This window comes from Capricornis sumatraensis, chromosome 5, assembly GCF_032405125.1.
Source record: "Capricornis sumatraensis isolate serow.1 chromosome 5, serow.2, whole genome shotgun sequence".
Classification (NCBI taxonomy): Eukaryota; Metazoa; Chordata; class Mammalia; order Artiodactyla; family Bovidae; genus Capricornis; species Capricornis sumatraensis.
Window position 1 is genome coordinate 9,511,565 of NC_091073.1, and position 20,499 is coordinate 9,532,063.

Below are 20,499 nucleotides of genomic sequence, written 5' to 3' on the forward strand. Positions count from 1 at the left end.
TGCACGTACATGAGGGTGTCTCAGTGCAGCTTTGCCCTCATCAGATGCTCAAAGGAGTCCCATCCTGATTCTAAAGATGCTGAGAGCCCAGCAGACTGACCCGGGGCCTCCTGCCGTCAGGCTGGACAATTCCCCTCCCCTCCCCGGGACCCTACCTCTCCCTCGGTTCCATGGGAATATTCAGCATATTTGTGATTCATGTAAACTCAGCACTGAAGAACATCCTTGGGGCTCTGACCGTGTTAGACAAGGCTTGTCCGGACCCCGCGTCACAGCAGACTGTGCCAGAAACCTTCACCAGAGGAGGCTCCTGACTCATGCCCTCATTGCCGTTGCCCTGGCAGGGTCCCCACCCTCCGGCAGAGGGCACAGAGCCTGGACCATCCAGCACTGGCTCCCGGATACCTGGGGTTCTTTGTTTCCAGGAGACAGCTAGGGACAGGGGCAGAGGTGCATAGTGGCGCAGGAGGGCCTCCCAGCAGTGGGATCCCAAGAGAATCCCTTGCCTGTCAGTGCCTCAGTCTTCCTGTCTGTACAGTGGGGAGGGTAACCCTGCATGTGCCCTTGTTGTGAGAACTGAATGCATGCAAAGTGCTTGGGACCCAGTGGGCTTATACATTTTCAGAAACTCAGAGCTAAAAATCCAGTGACTGCTGGACTCAGAGCTGTGGGAATGCTAAAGGCGGGTGGGGGACTCCCTAGCCTCTGGCACCATCCAGTCTATGCCCGGCGGTGCCCTGCTGCCCTCTGGGTTTCTGAATAGTCACCTCCTAGATGCCCACACAGCTGGGCCGCAGTATGGCAGCTGAATCCTAGCAAAGGAAGCTGACTCACTTACACAGCACTTAGGCACTGAGTTACTGTCCCTGCTGGGATCAAGAGAGTCTTGGTCCCTGACCTCAAGGACTTAAAGTGCAGAGTTCTGGCTAGTCCTACACACTGTGGTTCAAACCCTCCAAGTGTAGACGGGGAGAAGTGCCATGAAATAAACTGGCCCGATGCCCTGCTGGAGAACATTCCATGGGGCCACAGTAGGGATTGGGGGAAAGGCCTTTCGTAGGAGCTCACCTTCCAGATTGAGTCATGGAGGGTGGGAGGGTGTCTGGGGTAGAGGGAACAGCATTTCCAGCAGGGAACAGCATGTGCAAAGCCCTTGATGTGGGAGAGCTTGCCAATTCAGGGTAGCAAAGGAGGGCATGTGGAGGAGCATGCAGGGGGCTGGCGGGGCTGAGGCTGGGGGAGCTGAGACAGGTGTGCTTGGGGCCCCCCAGTAAGTGCAAAGAGAAGTTCTGGGGACAGGTATGCAGGGACGTGGAACCTACCATGACTTGTGATTACATGGTAGCGTGCTGAGTCTAGCAAAGGAGAAGGAGTGAGGTGGGAAGGGTCATGGGAGTCAGATGGAGAGGGGTTTTGTCTAATTGGGATTCTATCCAGACCTCCCCGAACCTTCCAGAACAGCTCTCTCTGTGTCCCAGCAGGAAGGTGGGCCTTGTTAGCAGGGGTGTCTCTGTTCCTGCCCCTGGTGGGGGTGGGAGGAGAGACCCGATGTCTTTCTCTGCCCTGTCGCTCCAGGTAAGGAGGCCTGCTGTGAAGACCATCATTTCCTACCCTGGTTGCCTTCCTGGTATTTTCTCCCCTCATTTCTAACAGTCCAAGTAGCCTATTTTCAGAGTTGTCTTTGGGGTCTGATGTCTGGCATTCCACTTTCTCCTGGAACTTCCTGGTCCCTGAAAGGGTAAACAGAAGGATGCTGTTGGCGCTAGCAGAAGGCCCTCTTCTTACTGATGCCCAGAACTTGCCTGGGCTCTGCACACTCAGGCACTTGATATGTTTAAACTTTCACTGGATTTCCTGAGAAAACTATAGAATGTATTTTGCAGAAGGGAAACCCCATCCACTACTGAAATACATTTGCAAAAGAGAACTGGGCAACTGCTTTGGTCAGGCCCGCCCTCTTCAAGGCTCTTTCCTGGGCATGACCCAGTCCCTTCTCTGAAATCTGAATCTCAAGGTGGATTCCTGAGTAGGGTCAGATGAAGAAAGCAGCAGGGCCAGGGACCCCCCAGGGACACAGGCAGACACTGTGGAAATAACGTGGGGTGCAGAGGGGCCTGGCTTTGGACCAGGCTGCCTGCCCTGAGCCTTCACTCTGAATCACGGTTCTCACTCTCATTCTGTGGCTGACGACCCTTGGTTGAAACCGCCAATATTCCATTTCGGTGTGAAAAGTTAAACCTGTGTGTTTCAGTTTCTTACGGTCCACATGAAGCTTTTGACTTTGAGAGGACGACCATCCTTTACATCAAAACCATCTTCATTATTGCTTTTATTTATTTAAAATTTTTGTTGGAGTATGGTTGATTCAAAATGCTGTGCTAGTTTCAAGTGGGCAGCAAGGTGAATCAGTTATACATATATGTGTGAAAGTGAAAGTGAAGTCCCTCAGTCGTGTCCGACTCTTTGCGACCCCATGGACTATAGCCCGCCAGGCTCCTCCGTCCATGGGATTCTCCAGGCAAGAGTACTGGAGTGGGGTGCCAGTGCCTTCTCCAGGGGATCTTCCCGACCCAGGGTTTGAGCCGGGGCCTCCTGCACTGCAGGCAGACGCTGTACCGTCTGAGCCGCCATACCCACTCTTAAGTAGATTCTTTTCCCACATAGGTCATTGCAGAGTATTGAGCAGAGTTCCCTGTGCTCAGTAGACACTTATTAGTTACCTATTTTTTATATAGTAGTCTGTGTCTGCTAATCCCAGTCTCCAATTTACCTCTCCCCCCTCATTCCCCCTGGTAACCAAAAGTTTGTTTTCTGTATCTGTGAATCTGTTTCCGAGATGAGTTCATTTGTATCTTTTTTTTAAAGTCCACACATAAGCGATATCCTGTATTTGTCTTTTTCTGTGTGACTTATTGCTTTTACTTTTAATGCAAATAACCAGAAGCCATTGATTTGATGGATTGATTTCATAATGTATCCAAACATGAAACCCAAAAGCAGTTAAATGAAATAGTCCTCATTGCCTGTTTAACAATGCACAGCTAATCAAGGGCTTCCCAGGTGGCAGTTTGGAGGCACTTGACTTGGTTTGACCTCCTTTTGGAGGCACTTGACTTGGTTCCCTTTTGCCCTAAGGGAACCCAGTGGAACCTAAGGGAACCTAAGGACCCAGAACCCTTACTGGGTCCCTTTTGTCCTGACAGAGTCCCTTTTGTCTTCAGAGAACCCAGAGGTTCCTAAGGGAACCTAAGGACCCAGACTCCTTACTGAGTGGGTCCTAGGCTACAGGTACAGAACCTGAGTCTTGGCTATGACAACCGCATGCCCACCCCCAGCCCTCCGCACACACCTCTGCCTTCGTGTCCTCACCTTTACCTCCACCAGCCCAGCTCACAGACACCTGGGCACAAAAGGAAATACAGCATCCACCCCCAGACCCTACTGGAGGCTGCTAGGGGTGGGACGCCCCCCACTTTAGGGTGGGGTGTGGAGGAGGGGGAACGCCACAGCTGCCTTTGAGTGTGTCTTCTCAGGACTGTCTGCACACCTGTCTGCATGCCTTTAGCGTGTTTCTATCGGACAAGCCGGCACCCCTGTCCTCACCTCAGCCAGGCTGCTGACGCCCGGCGTGCAGAATCCTTGCCCACGTGGAGCTGTTCTAATAGAAGCTGACTTCCCTTCAGTCCTGCTCACATGGGTTTTCCTGCCCCTTATCCTTTCCAGCCCCTGTTCCTCTCTTGTTGTTTCCCGTGACAGTGGAATTTCTCCTTTGGATCTGATGGTCAGCTTCCTTAAATTTGCACTTGTTCTTGAACTTGCCTCTCAGAGCTGTGTACGCATGTGTGCACATGTGTATGTGTGTGGTGTGTTTGTGCAGGTGTGTGTGTGTGCAGGTATGCATGTGGGGTGTGTGCATGGGTGTGCATGTGTGTGTGTGTGCACGTGCAAGTCACCCTGTGGAAAGAGTCTGTTTTGTTCCTCATCATTCATAGGAAATTCCCGAAGTCCTCCTGCTCCATGCGCCCCAGGTCCTCTGTACCCCAGCCTGTGCTCATCCCCATGCCTTTCCACATGCCAGATTCCTGAAGTGGTCCTACATCCCAAGCCCTCCCTACCTTGGTGCTCTCAACATTAACCTCCTTGCTGGGGGGCAGCCTTACACCCACTTGTTCTTGCCACCTTTGTCTGATTTTTCTTACCACCACTCACAAATCATTTCCAGAAGCTCGGTGAACTCTGTCTGAATGGAGAGGCCTGTGTAATCCTTGTAGAGCACATCTTACCTTCCTTGTGGTTCTACCATCCTTCTTTCTGCATCTCGTGAGCTGCTGTCCACCCTTGGGGACCACGAGCTTGTGGAAGGTGGCTTCCAGCTGCAATTGTCATCTTCTGATGGCCCTGGGATGTGACGGGGCCCCTAACTATTTATCAGTGGATGACTGTCTTCCCAGACACACGTGGCATTGCTCATAGGAGAAGTTAAATCTAAGTGTGCAAAATGATGTTTGATGATGTCATTGTTAAAACCCTGCTCTTCTGCCCCCTTTCTTTGATGCTTCCTTGAAACTGTGCTCCCCAGATCTCTGAATTCTTCACTGCAGCCAAGGCCCACTGGGAGGTGACTCAACACAGCATCAGGTTTGGGAGGCTGGGTGGGGCCTTCGGAGCACCCCTGGGCTCCTGGGCTGCTTCTCATGGGGAGCGCCTGGCAGCCTCCAGCTACTCCTTCCCTCGGGGTGAGCAGAGGCCTCCTCCAGCTGCTGGCAGGAGGAACCAGGTGACACTGGAAATGACCTGACCCAAGAACCAGGGCAGCTTGTGTCCAGATTTCTGCCTCTTGCAGCAGGAAGCAAGCATCATGCTTGGAAAGACTCTTGAGAGGGATCGGTGACTCCCTTCTGCCTGCAGCATCCACAGGTCTGTTTAGCCCGAGCCAGTGGGCCGAGCCCACCGGTGGGCCAGGACCAGGAGGAGCGGGTGTGCCTGGTTGCTTTGCCTGAAATCATCCCTTTCAGGCGATGCTGTTTGCCCTGCTTCCTGCCCAGGCTGCCGCCAGGGTGCACAGGCAGGAATCCTGCAGGCCTGTCATTCAGCTGAGCTGGCGTCAGCATCACCATCCGTGGATAGTGACACAGAGCAGAGCACCTTGGACTCTGCTCAGGGAATGGAGAGGCATGTGGGCTTTCTCTTCTGAGGTTGCGGCCCTGCTGCCCAGCTCTTCCATCCTGGCTGGGCGCCGGCTGGGGCCCGTGGAGTTAGGTTTTAACTCAGCTGCCTGGACTGGGTCCTGGGATTTGCACTCAGAGTCCAGACAGTGTTAAACGCACAGCCCACACTGTCTAGTATCGTCTGGCTTCAGGGGGAGCATCTGTGCCTCCTGCTTCAAGTTGAAGGGCTCTGTGTGTAAAAACCGGCTGACAGCAACCCCGCTGGTGTGGGAACTCACAGGCCTGGTCCTGACATTTAGGCAATGACTGTGTGATGGTTTTAAGATATAACCGCTTGGAACTCTGATTGATAACATTTGAGATGCCAGAATTTTTTTTTTTTTTTCATTTTTCTAAGTCCCTCCTGCCCGGGCACTCCCAGCTGCTCATCCAGGAGGGAGCACTGGGAAGGTAAGGTGCTTGCTCAGTGACTCAGGCCCTGAAGAGCCCCCCAGGGGGCACCCAGGAGGGGCCAGGCCCTGAGTCCCGGTTCCAGGAGGGTCCTCAGACTGGGGCAAAAGCTCAGCCCTCTGACTGCCATCTGCTTCTAGACTCAGGTGGCCCCAGCTGCCCAGCACCTGCAGACTCTCCAGGGAGGAACCAGCTATTGGACCTGACCTTGGCTTCCCTGGACCAAGCGAAGGTCACTCAGGCCTGTGGGAAGAACAGGGGCCCCTGCTGGGTAGAGAAGGCTGGTGGTGCTGTGTTATGGGGAGATGCCGCTTATGATCGGAGGAGCCTGGGGTGTCCGTGCGCCTGGGCAGCTCCTGCTATTGAACTGGCCCATGGTCGCCCCCTTGGACACACAGGCCCGAGGCGTTGTGCTGCTTCTGGGATGGAGGGCGTTCAAGGGGGAGGCCGTGGAGAGGTCTCATCGCTGTAGCTCCTTCTCAGCCCCCTGCTCCTGGCAGGGCCCCCTCCCGTGGGTGGATCCAGCTTCTCTCCTTCCTTCCCTTCCTCTAAGGGACCCGTGAGCCCACTGCGTCAGGTCCTACATCTCCTGCCTCGCCCTCCAGTGTGCTCAGCCAGAGAAGCCTTTCTTGGGCAGAGGGACACGAGAGGCAGAGACTGAGGGGTGCCCAAGAAAGGGAGTCTCGGCAGGAAGACTCACAAAGATGCAAAGTTCATTTTATGATGATGAGGTGTGGTCTTGTTAGGAGTAATGGTCATGATTAAATCGTGGTATAGTCACACAGCATGAAATTGGCCACGTTTGGCCGTGTGCAAGCATGCAGTTCAGGAATGTTAAATGCGTTCACATTGTTGTCCAACCATCTCCAGAACCTTTTTCATCTGGAACCATCTACCAAACTGGAACTCTGTTAAACAAAACCTCTGTAAACCCATTAAGTGAAACTGCTCATCTGCCCCCATCCCCTGGTAACCACCATTCTGTTTTCTGTCTCTATGAACTTGACTGCCCTGTGTTGCTTCTATAAGTGGAATCAGGCAATCTGTGTCCTTCTGACTATTCACTTGGCATAACATCCTCAAGATCCATTCACCTTTTAACATGTGTCAGAATTCACTTCCTTTCAAAGGCTGGATAATATTCCATAATGTCTATTTCCCACATTTTCATTTTCATCCATTTATTAATGAATTCACATTTCATTCATGTTTTCACTCATCTGTTGATAGACTCTTGAGTTGTTTTCACCTTTTGGCTATTGTGAATAATGTTGCTCTGAACATGGGTATGCAAATAATCTCCTTAAGTCTTTATTTTTAATTATTTTGGGGCATATACCCAGAGCTGGGATTGTTTGGTCATATGCTGGTTCCATTTTTGATTTCTTGAGGAATCTCCAGACTGTTTTACACAGTGGTTTCACCCATTTACATTCCAGCCAACAGTGCACAGGGCTTTAAATTTCTCCACATCCTCACCATCACTTCCTTTCTGTTTTCTGTTTTTTGATACTAGCCATCTTAATCCTGACTACTGCTTAGTTTAATTTTATATGATGGTGGTAGTTTGGGTCTATATTTTTCTGTGATTTGGTTTATTAGAACTGAAGTCCTGCCATCCAGCTTTCCACTTACCCACCTGGAAACTGAGGTCCAGGAAGGGGAGACTGCTGAGATAGCCCAGACCCGGATGGACACTCAGAACGACCTGAGGGGCTCTTTTCTGGTCACCACTTTCCTCTGCCTGTGTGCGCTCTGCTTGTGCCCTTGTCATCTTGAGCTCAACCCCTCGAAAGTCTGTTTCTGGCCATCTCTGACGGCGAGTCCTCTGCTGGCCCATGTAGAGCCTTCTGCTGGAGTCTGGTTGCCCCAGAGCCCGCCCCAGAGCCCACTGCCTCCCTGATGGCCTCTCTGCCCGGCATCCTCTGCCACCCCACCTGGCCTCCACTTTAGCCCCTGTGCTGTGAACCTGGAGCTGGTACTGCCACCTCCAGCCTTGCTTTTCCATCTGATGTGTGCCCAGATGCTGCCCCCCTCACCTGACTCCTCGCCTGTTCTCCCAAGTCCTCAGGGTCCCCGCTGGCTGCGGGATCATCTGGTTCCTTGGCGGTGTTCTCACCGGGAACTTCTTCCTGCAGCCACCAGCGCCCTCCTCCAGACAAAACAGACATGAAACCACCCTCTGCTCCCTTCTGCTTTATCAGTGACCTTGCAAAAGTCATCTAGGCATTCCCCAAATGTCTGTGGGATACCTGTGCCTTTAGAACCCATCTGAGCATGGTTTCCTCAGCTATAAAATGAGAACTGGAGATCTTATCCTTTAGAATATGAGGATCCGATGAGACAAAGTATATTTTTATTGTATTTATTTTTTGTTGCTGTTGAAGCATAGTTGACTTAACAATATCATGCTCCTTTCAGGTATACAGCATAGTGATTCATGCATGCATGCACTGGAGAAGGAAATGGCAACCCACTCCAGAATTCTTGCCTAGAGAATCCCAGGGACAGAGGATCCTGGCAGGCTGCGGGCTATGGGGTCGCACAGGCGAAGGGGGACACCGCAGGCTGGTGCCCCTCAAAACTGTGTGTCTCTACCCAGGAGGACTTGGTGGGGAGCTCTATTGTGATGATTCAAGGGCAAGGTTGCAGACGTGGAGTGTGTGCAGGGCGTGCACTCCTTTAATCTGGCTTCAGGTGGCCTTTTGATGAGCTTCTCTGGTTTCTTTAATCTGGCCTCAGCTGGTCTTCCCTGCGGTGGAGAATGCTAGCTTCTTCCATCTGTTGGGGAACTTAGTTTCATAAAGAGCTCAACGATACTGTCATGTGTATCCCCTGATGTAGAACCAGGACCCGCCCCAGCTGCTCCTCTGTGTCTCCTATCCCCTCCCTCCCTTCCTTCTCTGATTAGCAACAGTTTGAATCTGCCCTTTGGAAATCAGGAACGGTCATGGAGGCCGGGGTCTGTTCCCTCCAAACGAGAAGCCAGGGACACAGAAAGACTGCCTGTTGTCAGTTCCTCAAATCCACCCACACCCCAGGCATTGCTCTTGGTGTGAAACTTTTTCATGTTCACTGCTGAAAATCTGCAGATGTTATTTCTATGAAATGGAAACAGACTCTTGAAGTTATGAACAAATTAATATGTATTAACTGTATATTTTTCTATCAGCTGCTTTACAGATTTGCAGGTAAAACCATATGCCATTTTCATGTTAAGACAAGAGCCTCTGTTCTCAAGAGATGTTGTGATTGTTAATATAAACCAGCTCTGAGAGGCTCAGGTTTGATTGGTTCGCGGTGAGAGGTAAACACATTTTAAACTTCCCGGGTGTTTCCGCAGGCAGGTAGAGACCCCTGAGCTCAGCCGTGTGTGTCTGGAGGTCAGGAGTGCCTGGAGGATTCTCGGGAGACAGGGTTTTGAGCTGTGTTTTCAAACAAAACCAAGTCAGATGGTGAGGCCGAGCAAGCAGAGATGTCCATGCTTCCAGGATCGGAGATCTGAGACCCATCACCAACCGAGTGGGGGAGAGCAGAAAGGGATCGGGACTGAGGGTGCGTGTGTAACTGAATCCAAGCTCGCTCCGCTCACTGCATGACAGACCGATGAATCTGAGAGACGAGATGATGAGCCCAGGAAGAGACTTTATTTGGAAAGCCAGCTGCCCGAGGAGATGGTAGGCTAGCGCCTCAAAATAACCATATTCTTGGGGTCTGGATGCCAGGTTCTCTTATAGAGAGAGAAAGAAGCCATGAGGAACTAAAGTCAAAAGGCAGAATAGAGCGGGAGAGGCAGTGGGGAATTCAAATGAAAGGGTCTCAGTCTTGCACAACATCTCCAAGAGAATGGCCAACCTTTGGAAGGAGTGTGTTAATCTCGCCTGTTAACAGGTAGGCAGGGACAAACCGTCTGTCCAGGAGCTGAACAAAGGCACTTTAGTTTACAGTCAAGCAGACGGGCAGGGTCCTCCAGGCGAACCGTTGAGTGTGATTATAATAATAAAAGCAACGAAAAGCAAGTCAAAGAAGCAGTTTCCAGCATGAAATCAGAATTGGCTTTCTCCCTGCCACACTTGGAGAGCCCTGATTTTCAAGCTGTGGTTTGGATGTCCTGACGGCTCAAGGGGACGTGTCTGTGATAGCCTGAAGTCTACGGGTCCAGATGGGCACACTTAGCTAGGCTTTGTTCAGAGGTTTTCAGGGCCCAGTCAGATCTTTGATTTTTGCTTTTTTTCGAAAAGAGTCAGAAATTCATTTTGTTCACCTGAAACGTTCTAGTGTTTTCATTGTTGGCCAGCTTGCATGTGTACACATGTGCACTCAGACACATGCACACCACAGCAGGCTGGATCCACAGAATCCAGCGCAGAAGCCTCTCTGGGCATCTGTGCAGCCCATGGAGGGCAGCTTTGTCATCATGCAGTCAGGGGTGCTGCATGCAGAGCAAGGCAGGAAAGATGAAGGTCCCATGGTCGCACTCAGCGCATGTTTGTGGAATGAAGGATGGGTGGCAGGAGATTGAGGTGAAAGAAGAGGCTGCATTTGTGTAGACCTCGGTGATGAAGGCTTGGTTGGGGGGGGGCAAGAGAAGAAATTGGGGATGGAAAGGCTGACTCAGGGTAGTAGGGACATCATTTATTTGGGGAAACCTGGAGCAGTGGACATTGCTTCTGTCTTTTTTTGCCCCCATCTCAGTACTGGGTGAATGAACAAATGCCTCCTTTTCAATGGAGTTCTTTCAAGGAGTTCAAGACAGCTTTCTCTCTCTCTCTCTTCTTTTTTTTTTTTTTAATTGAAATATAGTTGTGTTAGTTTCAGGTGTGAAAAGTGATTCAGTTATACATATACATATACATATATATATATATATATTATTATTTTTCCTTACTGTTGTTGTTCAGTAGCTCAGTTGTGTCCAACTCTTTGTGACCCCATGGACTGCAGCCTGCCAGGCTTCCTTGTCCCTCACCATCTCCCGGAGTTTGCTCAAACTCATGTCCATTGAGTCGATGATACCATCCAACCATCTCATCCTCTGTTGCTCCCTTCTCCTTCTGCACTCAATCTTTCCAAGCATCAGGGTCTTTTCCAGTGAGTTGGCTCTTTGCATCAGATGGCCAAAGTACTGGAGCTTCAGCTTCAGCATCAGTCTTTCCAATGAATATTCAGGATTGATTTCCTTTAGGATTGATTGAGTTGATCTCCTTGCTTATTACAAAACATTGAGTAGAGTTCCCTGTGCTATACAGTATATCCTTGCTGTTTATTTATTTTATATAGCCTATCTCTCTGCCTTGACTTTTCCATCTGTGAAATGGCCCAATATCTAGTCTTCCTGATAGTGGTTGAAGAATGCACTGGTTAAATTTTCAGGCTCTGAAACCAAATTGTCTGTAATCTGAGAAAGATGTGCCTGTATTTCATACCTATAAAACAGGAATGGCAGTCCCTCCCTGGAGTGTTATTGTGAGGAATAAATGAATTAACTATACAGTCCTTAGGCCAGAGCAATATACGTTTGCTACCTTATTTCTATAAGTTTAAAAGGAAAAAATGCAATACATTAGAATAAAGCATAAAAATATGATGTAGGTCTAAGGTTTTTTCATAAGAAAAAAGAATTAACTTATATTTACTTGTCAGGTTGGAGGATGAGACCCAAGTGCTACTCCTAAGGTTTGTGTTAGCCAGTGGCATGAAAGCTGATGGTTTGAGGCCTCATCTGAACCCTACGTGCTGTTTTCCCCCATTTTGAGATTACCTATTTCATTTTACAAGTAGTATATAGAGAAGTGGTGCTATAGAAAATATTAGGAAATGCATAGAAGTGAAAATAGCAGAACAAATGTCATGGTACCCATCACCTGTATGTCACTGTTGCTAAATCTTTGCTTTGACTTTCTAGACTGTTTTATGGTCTATTGCTATGTTTATTTCTCTTATAAACAGCATTTCTCAAAAGAGTATTCAGAAGTTTTTTTTTCCTAAAATGTCTGTATTTAACATTTTAGAACATCAACTTATATGTTTAAAGTATATTTATTCTTTTACTTCTCCGGTTTTCCCAGCACCATTTATTGAAGAGACTGTCTTTTCTTCATTGTTTATTCTTGCCTTTTTTGTTGTACATTAACTGACCGTAGGTATGTGAGTTCATTTCTGGGCTTTCTGCCCCGTACCTTTGATATATAATTCTGTTTTTATGCCAGTACCATACTGTTTTGTTTATTGTAGCTTTGCAGTATAGCCTAAAGTCAGGAAGCCTGATTCCTCAAGCTCTTGTTTATCTTTTTCAAAATTGCTTTGGGTATTCATGGTCTTTTGCATCCCCATACAAATTTTAAAATTTATTGTTCTAGTTCTGTGGAAAATGCCATAAGCAATTTGATTAGAATTGCATTAAATATGTAGATAGCTTGCATTGAATATGTAGATAGTATAGTCATTTTGACAGTATGCTTTTTAACTGGAGGATAATTGCTTTGTGAGCTTCCCCAGGGGCTCAGCAGTAAAGAATCTGCTTGCAACAGAGCAGGAGACATGGGTTCTAACCCTGGATGAGGAAGGTCTCCTGAAGGAGGGTCTGGCAACGCACTTCAGTATTTTTGCTGGGAAAATCTCATGGACAGAGGAGCCTGGCAGGCTACAGTCCATGGGGTTACAAAGAGTTGGACGTGACTGAAGTGTCTGAGGATACACACACACAATTGCTTTACAATGTTCTGTTGGTTTCTGCTGCACGATATGAATCAGTCACAACTATATAGATAGAGATATAGATATACAGATATAGATATATGCCCTCCCTCTTGAGCCTCCCTCCTACCTCTGCCCCATCCCACCCCCTAGGTTGTCACAGAACCCCAGGATGGGCTCTCTGTGTTATATAGCAGTATTAGTTCTTCTTAATAACCTAAGATGAAAAAAGAACACACATACATATGACTGAAACACTTTGCTGTATCTGAAGCACATCATAAATCAGCTACAGCCCAATGTAAAATAAAATTAAAAGTAAAGTATTTTTAACCAATACCAGTATAACATTGTTTTTATACTGTCATTTATTGAAATTCCCTCTTTTTGACCTGTGGTTAGAATATCTTATATTTTTTTGCCATTGTGAATTGTACTGAGCATCTTTGAACCCTCCCACAATGCATTCTTGTGGGAATGTTTCTTTAGGATAAATGTCTAGAAATGGAATTCTGATGTCTGGTGCTTTGAGACAGAATGCCCCAGCACATTGCTGTGCAGAAGTTAATCATTGAGGGCTCACAAGCCTCTTCATGGCTCCTCCATTTGGAGTCTGGAGGAGGACAGATGGGAGGAGAGCGAGGTGGATGGGACAAGGCCCTGGAAGCCAGACACACCTCCTCCCCAGGCCTCCAGGGGAGCTTGGATCTAACTGACACTCAGTATTCTCAGTTGCAAAATGTTTTGAAAGAAGTGAGCTTCCTGAGGGTATTGTTAGCATAGGTCCTGAGGCTGAGTAAATGCCAGCTCCTATATAATAGCCAGGGTCTATGTAAAATAAAACTTTTATATAAGGAAGGGCTTCCCTGGTGGCTCAGATGGTAAAGAATCTGCCTACAGTGTGGGAGACCTGGATTTGATTCCTGAGTCAGGAAGATCCCCTATATAAGTAAGGAGCATATAAATAAATGTGTCCCTGTATATACATACATATATACAAACATATACATATATACATACATGCATGCATGTGAAGTTGCCTCAGACACGTCTGACTCTTTGCAACTCCATGGCCTATAGCTCACCAAACTCCTCTGTCCATGAGATTCTTCAGGTAAGAATACCAGAGTGGGTTGCCATCCCCTCCTCCAGGGGATCTTCCTGACCCAGGGATCAAACCCATGTCTCTTATGTCTCCTGCATTGGCAGGTGAGTTCTTTACCACTAGCACCACCTAGGAAGACCCATATACATACACATATGTATATATTAGAAAGCAGAGACATTACTTTGTCAACAAAGGTCCGTCTAGTCAAGGCTATGGTTTTTCCAGTTGTCATGTGTGGATGTGAGAGTTGGACTATAAAGAAAGCTGAAGGCCAAAGAATTGATGCTTTTGAACTGTGGTGTTGGAGAAGACTCTTGAGAGTCCCTTGGACTGCAAGGAGATCCAACCAGTCCATCCTAAAGGAGATCAGTCCTGGGTGTTCATTGGAAGGACTGATGTTGAAGCTGAAACTCCAATACTTTGGCTACCTGATGCAAAGAACTGACTCATTGGGAAAGACCCTGATGCTGGGAAAGATTGAGGGCAGGAGGAGAAGGGGACAGAGGATGAGATGGCTGGATGGCATCACTGACTCAATGGACATGAGTTTGAGTAAACTCTGGGAGTTGGTGATGGACAGGGAGGCCTAGCGTGCTGCGGTCCATGGGGTCGCAAAAAGTCAGACACAACTGAGCAACTGAATTGAACTGAACTAATATATATATTTTATATATAAGTATAAAGTATATATAAGTACAAATATAAAATTATATATAAATATATATAAGTATATACATATATATATATATAATAAGACTTTGTGTAAGGTCAGTTGCCTTCCTTGAGTAATCTGGAGGAGACAAAAATTCCCAAGTATGTTCATCAGAGTGGGAGATTTACTGTCATGTTTAGAAATCTACAAGGTGAATTAAGAATTTAAAGCAGAGTCAGAAATAAGGTGAAGACCGAGGGGGAGCGGGTGGGTGTTAAAACATCATCGAAGCCCCTGCCTCAAAACTGCCACCTCTGTCCACAGTGCCCGCGTCTGTGGGTGTCCGCCTGGTGGATTTTCTGGGTAATCTCGTACATCTTAATGTAGTCCCACCACATCCTCAGTATCATGGACTCATAGATTCCAGATCTTCAGCTAATCACGGATCCAGAGCTGGGTCAGCGATTTCAGCTAGAGCGACATAGACCAGCTGGGAAGCCCCCTTAATTAGCTGGAATTTGTGACCCACTCAATGGTTCAGAAAGGACTGGACCAAACAGATTCTTCCACACCAACCCATCCCAAGAGGGGAGCACACTTTAGGCTGTTTCTTGCCAGGAATCCATACTTTCAAAATGAATTCTCCATAGGGAACAAACTGATGTCTGCCAAGGGGGAGGAGGGAGGGGGAAGGATGGAGTGGGTGGTCGGCCCTAGCAGATATGTAAGCTTTTATATGTAGAATGGATAACTACTGTGTAACACAGGGAACTATATTCAGCATCCTGTGATACACCATAATGGAAAAGAAGACGAAAACGAATGCATTAAATGTATGACTGAGCCTCGCTTGGCTGGTACAGCTGAAATTAACACAGCACTGTAAATCAACTCTACTTCAATTAGAAAAACGTGCTCTTCACTTTGCTTAGTTGTCCATTTTCTCTTAGTGTTGGAGAGTGCCAATATGTTGATTTTTTTATTGAAGTATATTTGATTTACAGTGTTTCTGGTGCCCAGCAAAGTGACTAAGTTATACACACACATATATATTCCTTTTCAGATTATTTTGGTTTTAGGTTATTACAAGATATTGAACACAGTTCTCTGTGCTATACAGTAGGTCCTTGTTGTAATATACTGATTTTTAAAAGTTCCTGTGACCCAGAAGGCCCTAAATACTTACAAGAATGAACAATGAGGAGAAAGGGTCCTTAGAAGCTGCTGGCTGTCAACAGCTTTGTTGACTTCAGGTTGGAAGCTGCCACCTCACTCATCCTTCCTCTTGTCGCCTTTCCAGGAGGAAGATGAAGGCTCGCGCGCCTCCGCCTCCTGGGAAGCCTGCCACCCCCAACTTGCATAGCGGACAGAGATCTCCTCGCAGAGCATCCCCCGGACCCCCACAGAACCAGCTCAGCAGAAAGCATTCACTGGACGATGGGGTGGTAGCCATGACCGTGGTGCTGCCCAGTGGGCTGGAGAAGAGAAGTGTGGTCAACGGGAGGTGAGGGCCTGGCCGGGGTCAGCGGGGGAGGCGCCACAGTGCAGTGTGCAAGGCCTCGGGGAAGAGCAGTGTGGTCAACGGGAGGTGACGGCCCAGCCGGGGCCAGCGGGGCAGGCGCCACAGTGCAGTGTGCAAGGCCTCGGGGAAGAGCAGTGTGGTCAACGGGAGGTGAGGGCCCGGCCGGGGCCAGCAGGAGGAGGGCCACAGTGCAGTGTGCAAGGCCTCGGGGAAGAGCAGTGTGGTCAACGGGAGGTGAGGGCCTGGCCGGGGCCAGCCGGGGAGGGCCACAGTGCAGTGTGCAAGGCCTCGGGGAAGAGCAGTGTGGTCAACAGATGCGAGGGCCTGGCCGGGGTCAGCGGGGGAGGCGCCACAGTGCAGTGTGCAAGGCCTCGGGGAAGAGCAGTGTGGTCAACGGGAGGTGAGGGCCTGGCCGGGGCCAGCGGGGGAGGCGCCACAGTGCAGTGTGCAAGGCCTCGGGGAAGAGCAGTGTGGTCAACGGGAGGTGAGGGCCTGGCCGGGGCCAGCGGGGGAGGCGCCACAGTGCAGTGTGCAAGGCCTCGGGGAAGAGCAGTGTGGTCAACAGATGCGAGGGCCTGGCCGGGGCCAGCGGGGGAGGCGCCACAGTGCAGTGTGCAAGGCCTCGGGGAAGAGCAGTGTGGTCAACGGGAGGTGAGGACCCAGCTGGGGTCAGCGGGGGAGGCGCCACAGTGCAGTGTGCAAGGCCTCGGGGAAGAACAGTGTGGTCAACAGGAGGTGAGGGCCCAGCCGGGGCCAGCAGGGGGAGGGCCACAGTGCAGTGTGCAAGGCCTCGGGGAAGAGCAGTGTGGTCAACAGATGCGAGGGCCTGGCCGGGGCCAGTGGGGGAGGCGCCACAGTGCAGTGTGCAAGGCCTCGGGGAAGAACAGTGTGGTCAACAGGAGGTGAGGGCCCAGCCGGGGCCAGCAGGAGGAGGGCCACAGTGCAGTGTGCAAGGCCTCGGGGTGTAAATCTGGGCCTCGGAACAACATGCAGGGTCTCACCCTCCCAGCTGGGTGCCAGCGAGCTCACCACACTCACCCTGATCCTGGGGGCCACACATTTCACTCTTGTTGGAGGTTGGCTCAGAGAGGAGGGAGGTCTCAGGCCCACAAGCCGACTCCAGGTAGGTGACCGCCACCCGGGGCAGGGCTGGCCCCACGGCCCCGACACGGCACAGCTGGGCTTGGGGTCAGGGCTGGCCCCCCGGGCCCCGACACGGCACAGCTGGGGGCAGCCCCTGAGGGACCGTCCTCAGATCCACTTACAGACGGACTCTCAGAGGTGAGACTGCAACCACTTATCAAGGTTCCAGATGAAAACAGTGCAAGCTTCCATGAAGGGACACAGTGGGACGCATGGAGTTGACATTGACGGGAATCAATTTCCAAACCCTCGATTTCCACCTGAATCCTTATTGAGAGCTGATCTGCCTGTCGAGGTGCCTATAGCCAAGGTCACACTCACCACCCAAGCTAAATTAGGGTTAGGGTTAGGGTTAGACCTGATCTGCCTGTCAAAGTGCCCGTAGCCAAGGTCACAGATTGACTTGTTTCCCATCCCTTCCCAGTTGTAAAAGATACAATGAAAGCGTTTATAATATTCCGGAGTATTGATACTAATAGAATTTTAATAGTTTTTAATGCTAATGGAATTTTTGATATGATGTTTGATATTTATCAAAATGGATCATAATCACATTGTTTAATCATTTTTGTACTACTGTTATCAGCTCAATCTGTAATTTAAAAATTTAACAAAATCACAGGAAAACAATTCCATCTAAATGTTCATACACTTTATTATGTAGAATATGATAGAGTGATCAATTACAAAGACATTCAAGCACAAAAATATTTCTGTATGATTCTGAAACAAGAGTGAATGGGAGTTGTATTTCTAGGAAACCAAGGGAGGTAAGAAATTTGAAGAAATCTTCAAAAATCATTTGCTTGAGAATTTTAAAAATGGATAATGGATAACCACATCACTCTGGGTGTTTTTATTCCCATCAATACATTGTAAAGAGTGATATAACAGTTTTATGTTAAAATATTCTATTTAAAATTTCATCCTTTGCAACTACTTTAGTTTTATAAAGAAAATTTCAGGTAATGATTTACTGGAGCAAAGGGGTTCACAGGTTTTTAAAATTATTTTATGCACCATGTACACAAAAATTTGAGGAACATTGCTCCTGGCCTTAATATTCTCCTAGGATACAACGTCTTTACCTCCAAGAGGTGATGCAAAACAGCATTTCAAAGTGATACTATTGGGGAACACTCGGACATGCTCCTCTGTGGGGCCCCTCCTTGTGGCTGCCTCCCAGCAGAAGGGCCCCGGAGCCAGAAGTTAAGACCCACATTGGATCCTGTGGCCCAGCATCCATAGAAGGGAGGAGTTCCTGTGGGCAGGTTCATGCTAGAGATGCTCAGGTTTCTGGAGTGTCTCTGTTTCTTCTTTTACAGAGTGATCTCTGTCCTAAGTGTACTTTTCTCACTTAAGCTTGGGAAACAGGCCATATTATCATAGGTTTAGATGCATGTAAGCCAGACTTCAACAGTACATGAACAGTGAACTTCAAGTTGGTTTTAGAAAAGGCAGAGGAACCAGAGATCAAATTGCCAATATCCGTTAGATTATAGAAAAAGCAAGAGAGTTCTAGAAAAACCTCTATTTCTGCTTTATTGACTATGCCAAAGCCTTTGACTGTGTGGATCATCACAAACTGTGGAAAATTCTTAAAGAGATGGGAATACCAGGCCACCTGACCTGCGTCTTGAGAAATCTGTATGCAGGTCAGGAAGCAACAGTTAGAACTGGACATGGAACAACAGACTGGTTCCAAATAAGGAAAGGAGTATGTCAAGGTTGTATATTGTCACCCTGCTTATTTAACTTATATGCAGAGTACATCATGGGAAACGCTGGGCTGGAAGAAGCACAAGCTGAAATCAAGATTGCCAGGAGAAATATCAATAACCTCAGATATGCAATTAACACCACCCTTATGGCAGAAAGCGAAGAAGAGCTAAAGAACCTCTTGATGAAAGTGAAAGAGGAGAATGAAAAAGTTGGCTTAAAGCTCAACATTCAGAAAACGAAGATCATAGCATCTGGTCCCATCAGTTCATGGCAAATAGATGGGGAAACAGTAGAAACAGTGGCAGACTTTCTTTTGTTGGGCTCCAAAATCACTGCAGATGGTGATTGCAGCCATGAAATTAAAAGACGCTTTCTCCTTGGAAGGAAAGTTATGACCAACCTAGGTACCATATTCAAAAGCAGAGACATTACTTTGCCAACAAAAGTCCATATAGTCAAGGCTATGGTTTTTCCAATAGTCATGGATGGGTGTGAGGGCTGAACCATAAGGAAAGCTGAGTGCCGAAGAATTGATGCTTTTGAACTGTGGTGTTGGAGAAGACTCTTGTGAGTCTCTTGGGTTGCAGGGAGATCCAACCAATCCATCCTAAAGGAAATCAGTCCTGAATATTCATTGGAAGGACTGATGCTAAAGCTGAAACTCCATTACTTTGGCCACCTGATGCAAAGAACTGACTCATTTGAAAAGACCCTGATTCCGGGAAAGATTGAAGGCAGGAGGAGAAGGGGATGACAGAAGATGAGATGGTTGGATGGCATCACCAACTCAATGGACACGAGTTTGAGTAAACTCTGGGAGTTGTGATGGTCAGGGAGGCCTGGTATGCTGCAGTCCATGGGGTCCCAAAGGGTCAGATACAACTGAGCAACTGAACTGAACTTAATTTTATCAGTGAATGTATTAAGGTTTATTCACCATTATTATACTAATATTTGGGTTCAATTTCTAGTTATGTTTTAGCAAATCACTTTATTGAAGTATGATTAACCTATAAAAGCTGCCACATTGAATGTGTACTACTTAATGAGTTTGTGAATAAGTGTACACATGTGAAACTATGACTTCTATCAGTCTAGTTATATATTTCTTTTTTAAGAAAATTGACCCACAGATCCTGTCTTAAATTACACATAGGTCTGGTTTTATAAATGCACAAGGAGAGATAGAATATCTGCGTGAAAACTAAAAACATTATTTTGAAAAATGTTTTCAAACTGAACATATTCTTCCAATTTTATCTTTAGTTTTCATTTTCTTCCAAAGTAGAAGTTATCATGGTGCCATTTTGCAATGCAGCAATGAGAGCAGGTTCACCCGTAGAGATTAAGTATTAAAATAGATTTCTCTTTTCAGAGTAGTAAGTTCTTATCCCTTCCCAAGGTTTCCTGGAGCAGCCTGTGGGCTCCCTTAGCAGCTTGTAACTTGCTGACGCTGCAGCTTCTTGCTGCAGGAATTGGTTTTATGTTTCTTACTCTTTAATAATATAAGAGTGGGCCAAAGTCACATCCTGACCCTCGCTGAAACCAGATCGCCTAGCTGTTTATCAGTGTGATTTCTCTCTTCATTTTACCAGAGAACATGCCCACCTTTTTGCAGGATAAGCAGGTCATCTATAATTTACATTTAGTACCTTAACCACACTATTTCCAAACATGGAAGATTCTCACAAGGAGAGCACATTAGTACATAAAGTCTGGTATATTCTTCATATGGCAGTGATTCTTCTTTCTGTCGTTTTTTACAGTTTTCTTTGGATTTAAAAACACAGGTCCCAGTCTGTTCTTAGATGAGACATGGGAACAGGTGTTCTGGAACTTTCTTAAGGAAGATGCTCTGATAGGTGCTCTTTTAGAAAGGATGCTATCAGCACTGCTCAGGGTCCCTGCGAGGAGAATGCTGGTCCCATCACTCTAACTGGAGGACAAGTAGAGGGAAGTTCTTTGAAGGGACAATGCCCTTAGGCAAAAGGGTGCTTCATAAATGGTGTCAAGTATTCACGTGTTAGGGCTGTGTCAT

General features: G+C 47.8%; 1 protein-coding gene across 1 annotated transcript in view; it reads left to right on the top strand.

The window, feature by feature from the left end:
* Positions 1 to 20,499, top strand: part of COBL (cordon-bleu WH2 repeat protein) — a 346,405-nt gene that overhangs the window by 143,955 nt on the left and 181,951 nt on the right. The window contains exon 6 of the mRNA XM_068973146.1: positions 15,375 to 15,578. Coding sequence (XP_068829247.1) covers positions 15,375 to 15,578 — 204 coding nt within the window. The remainder of the gene's footprint in view (positions 1 to 15,374; positions 15,579 to 20,499) is intronic.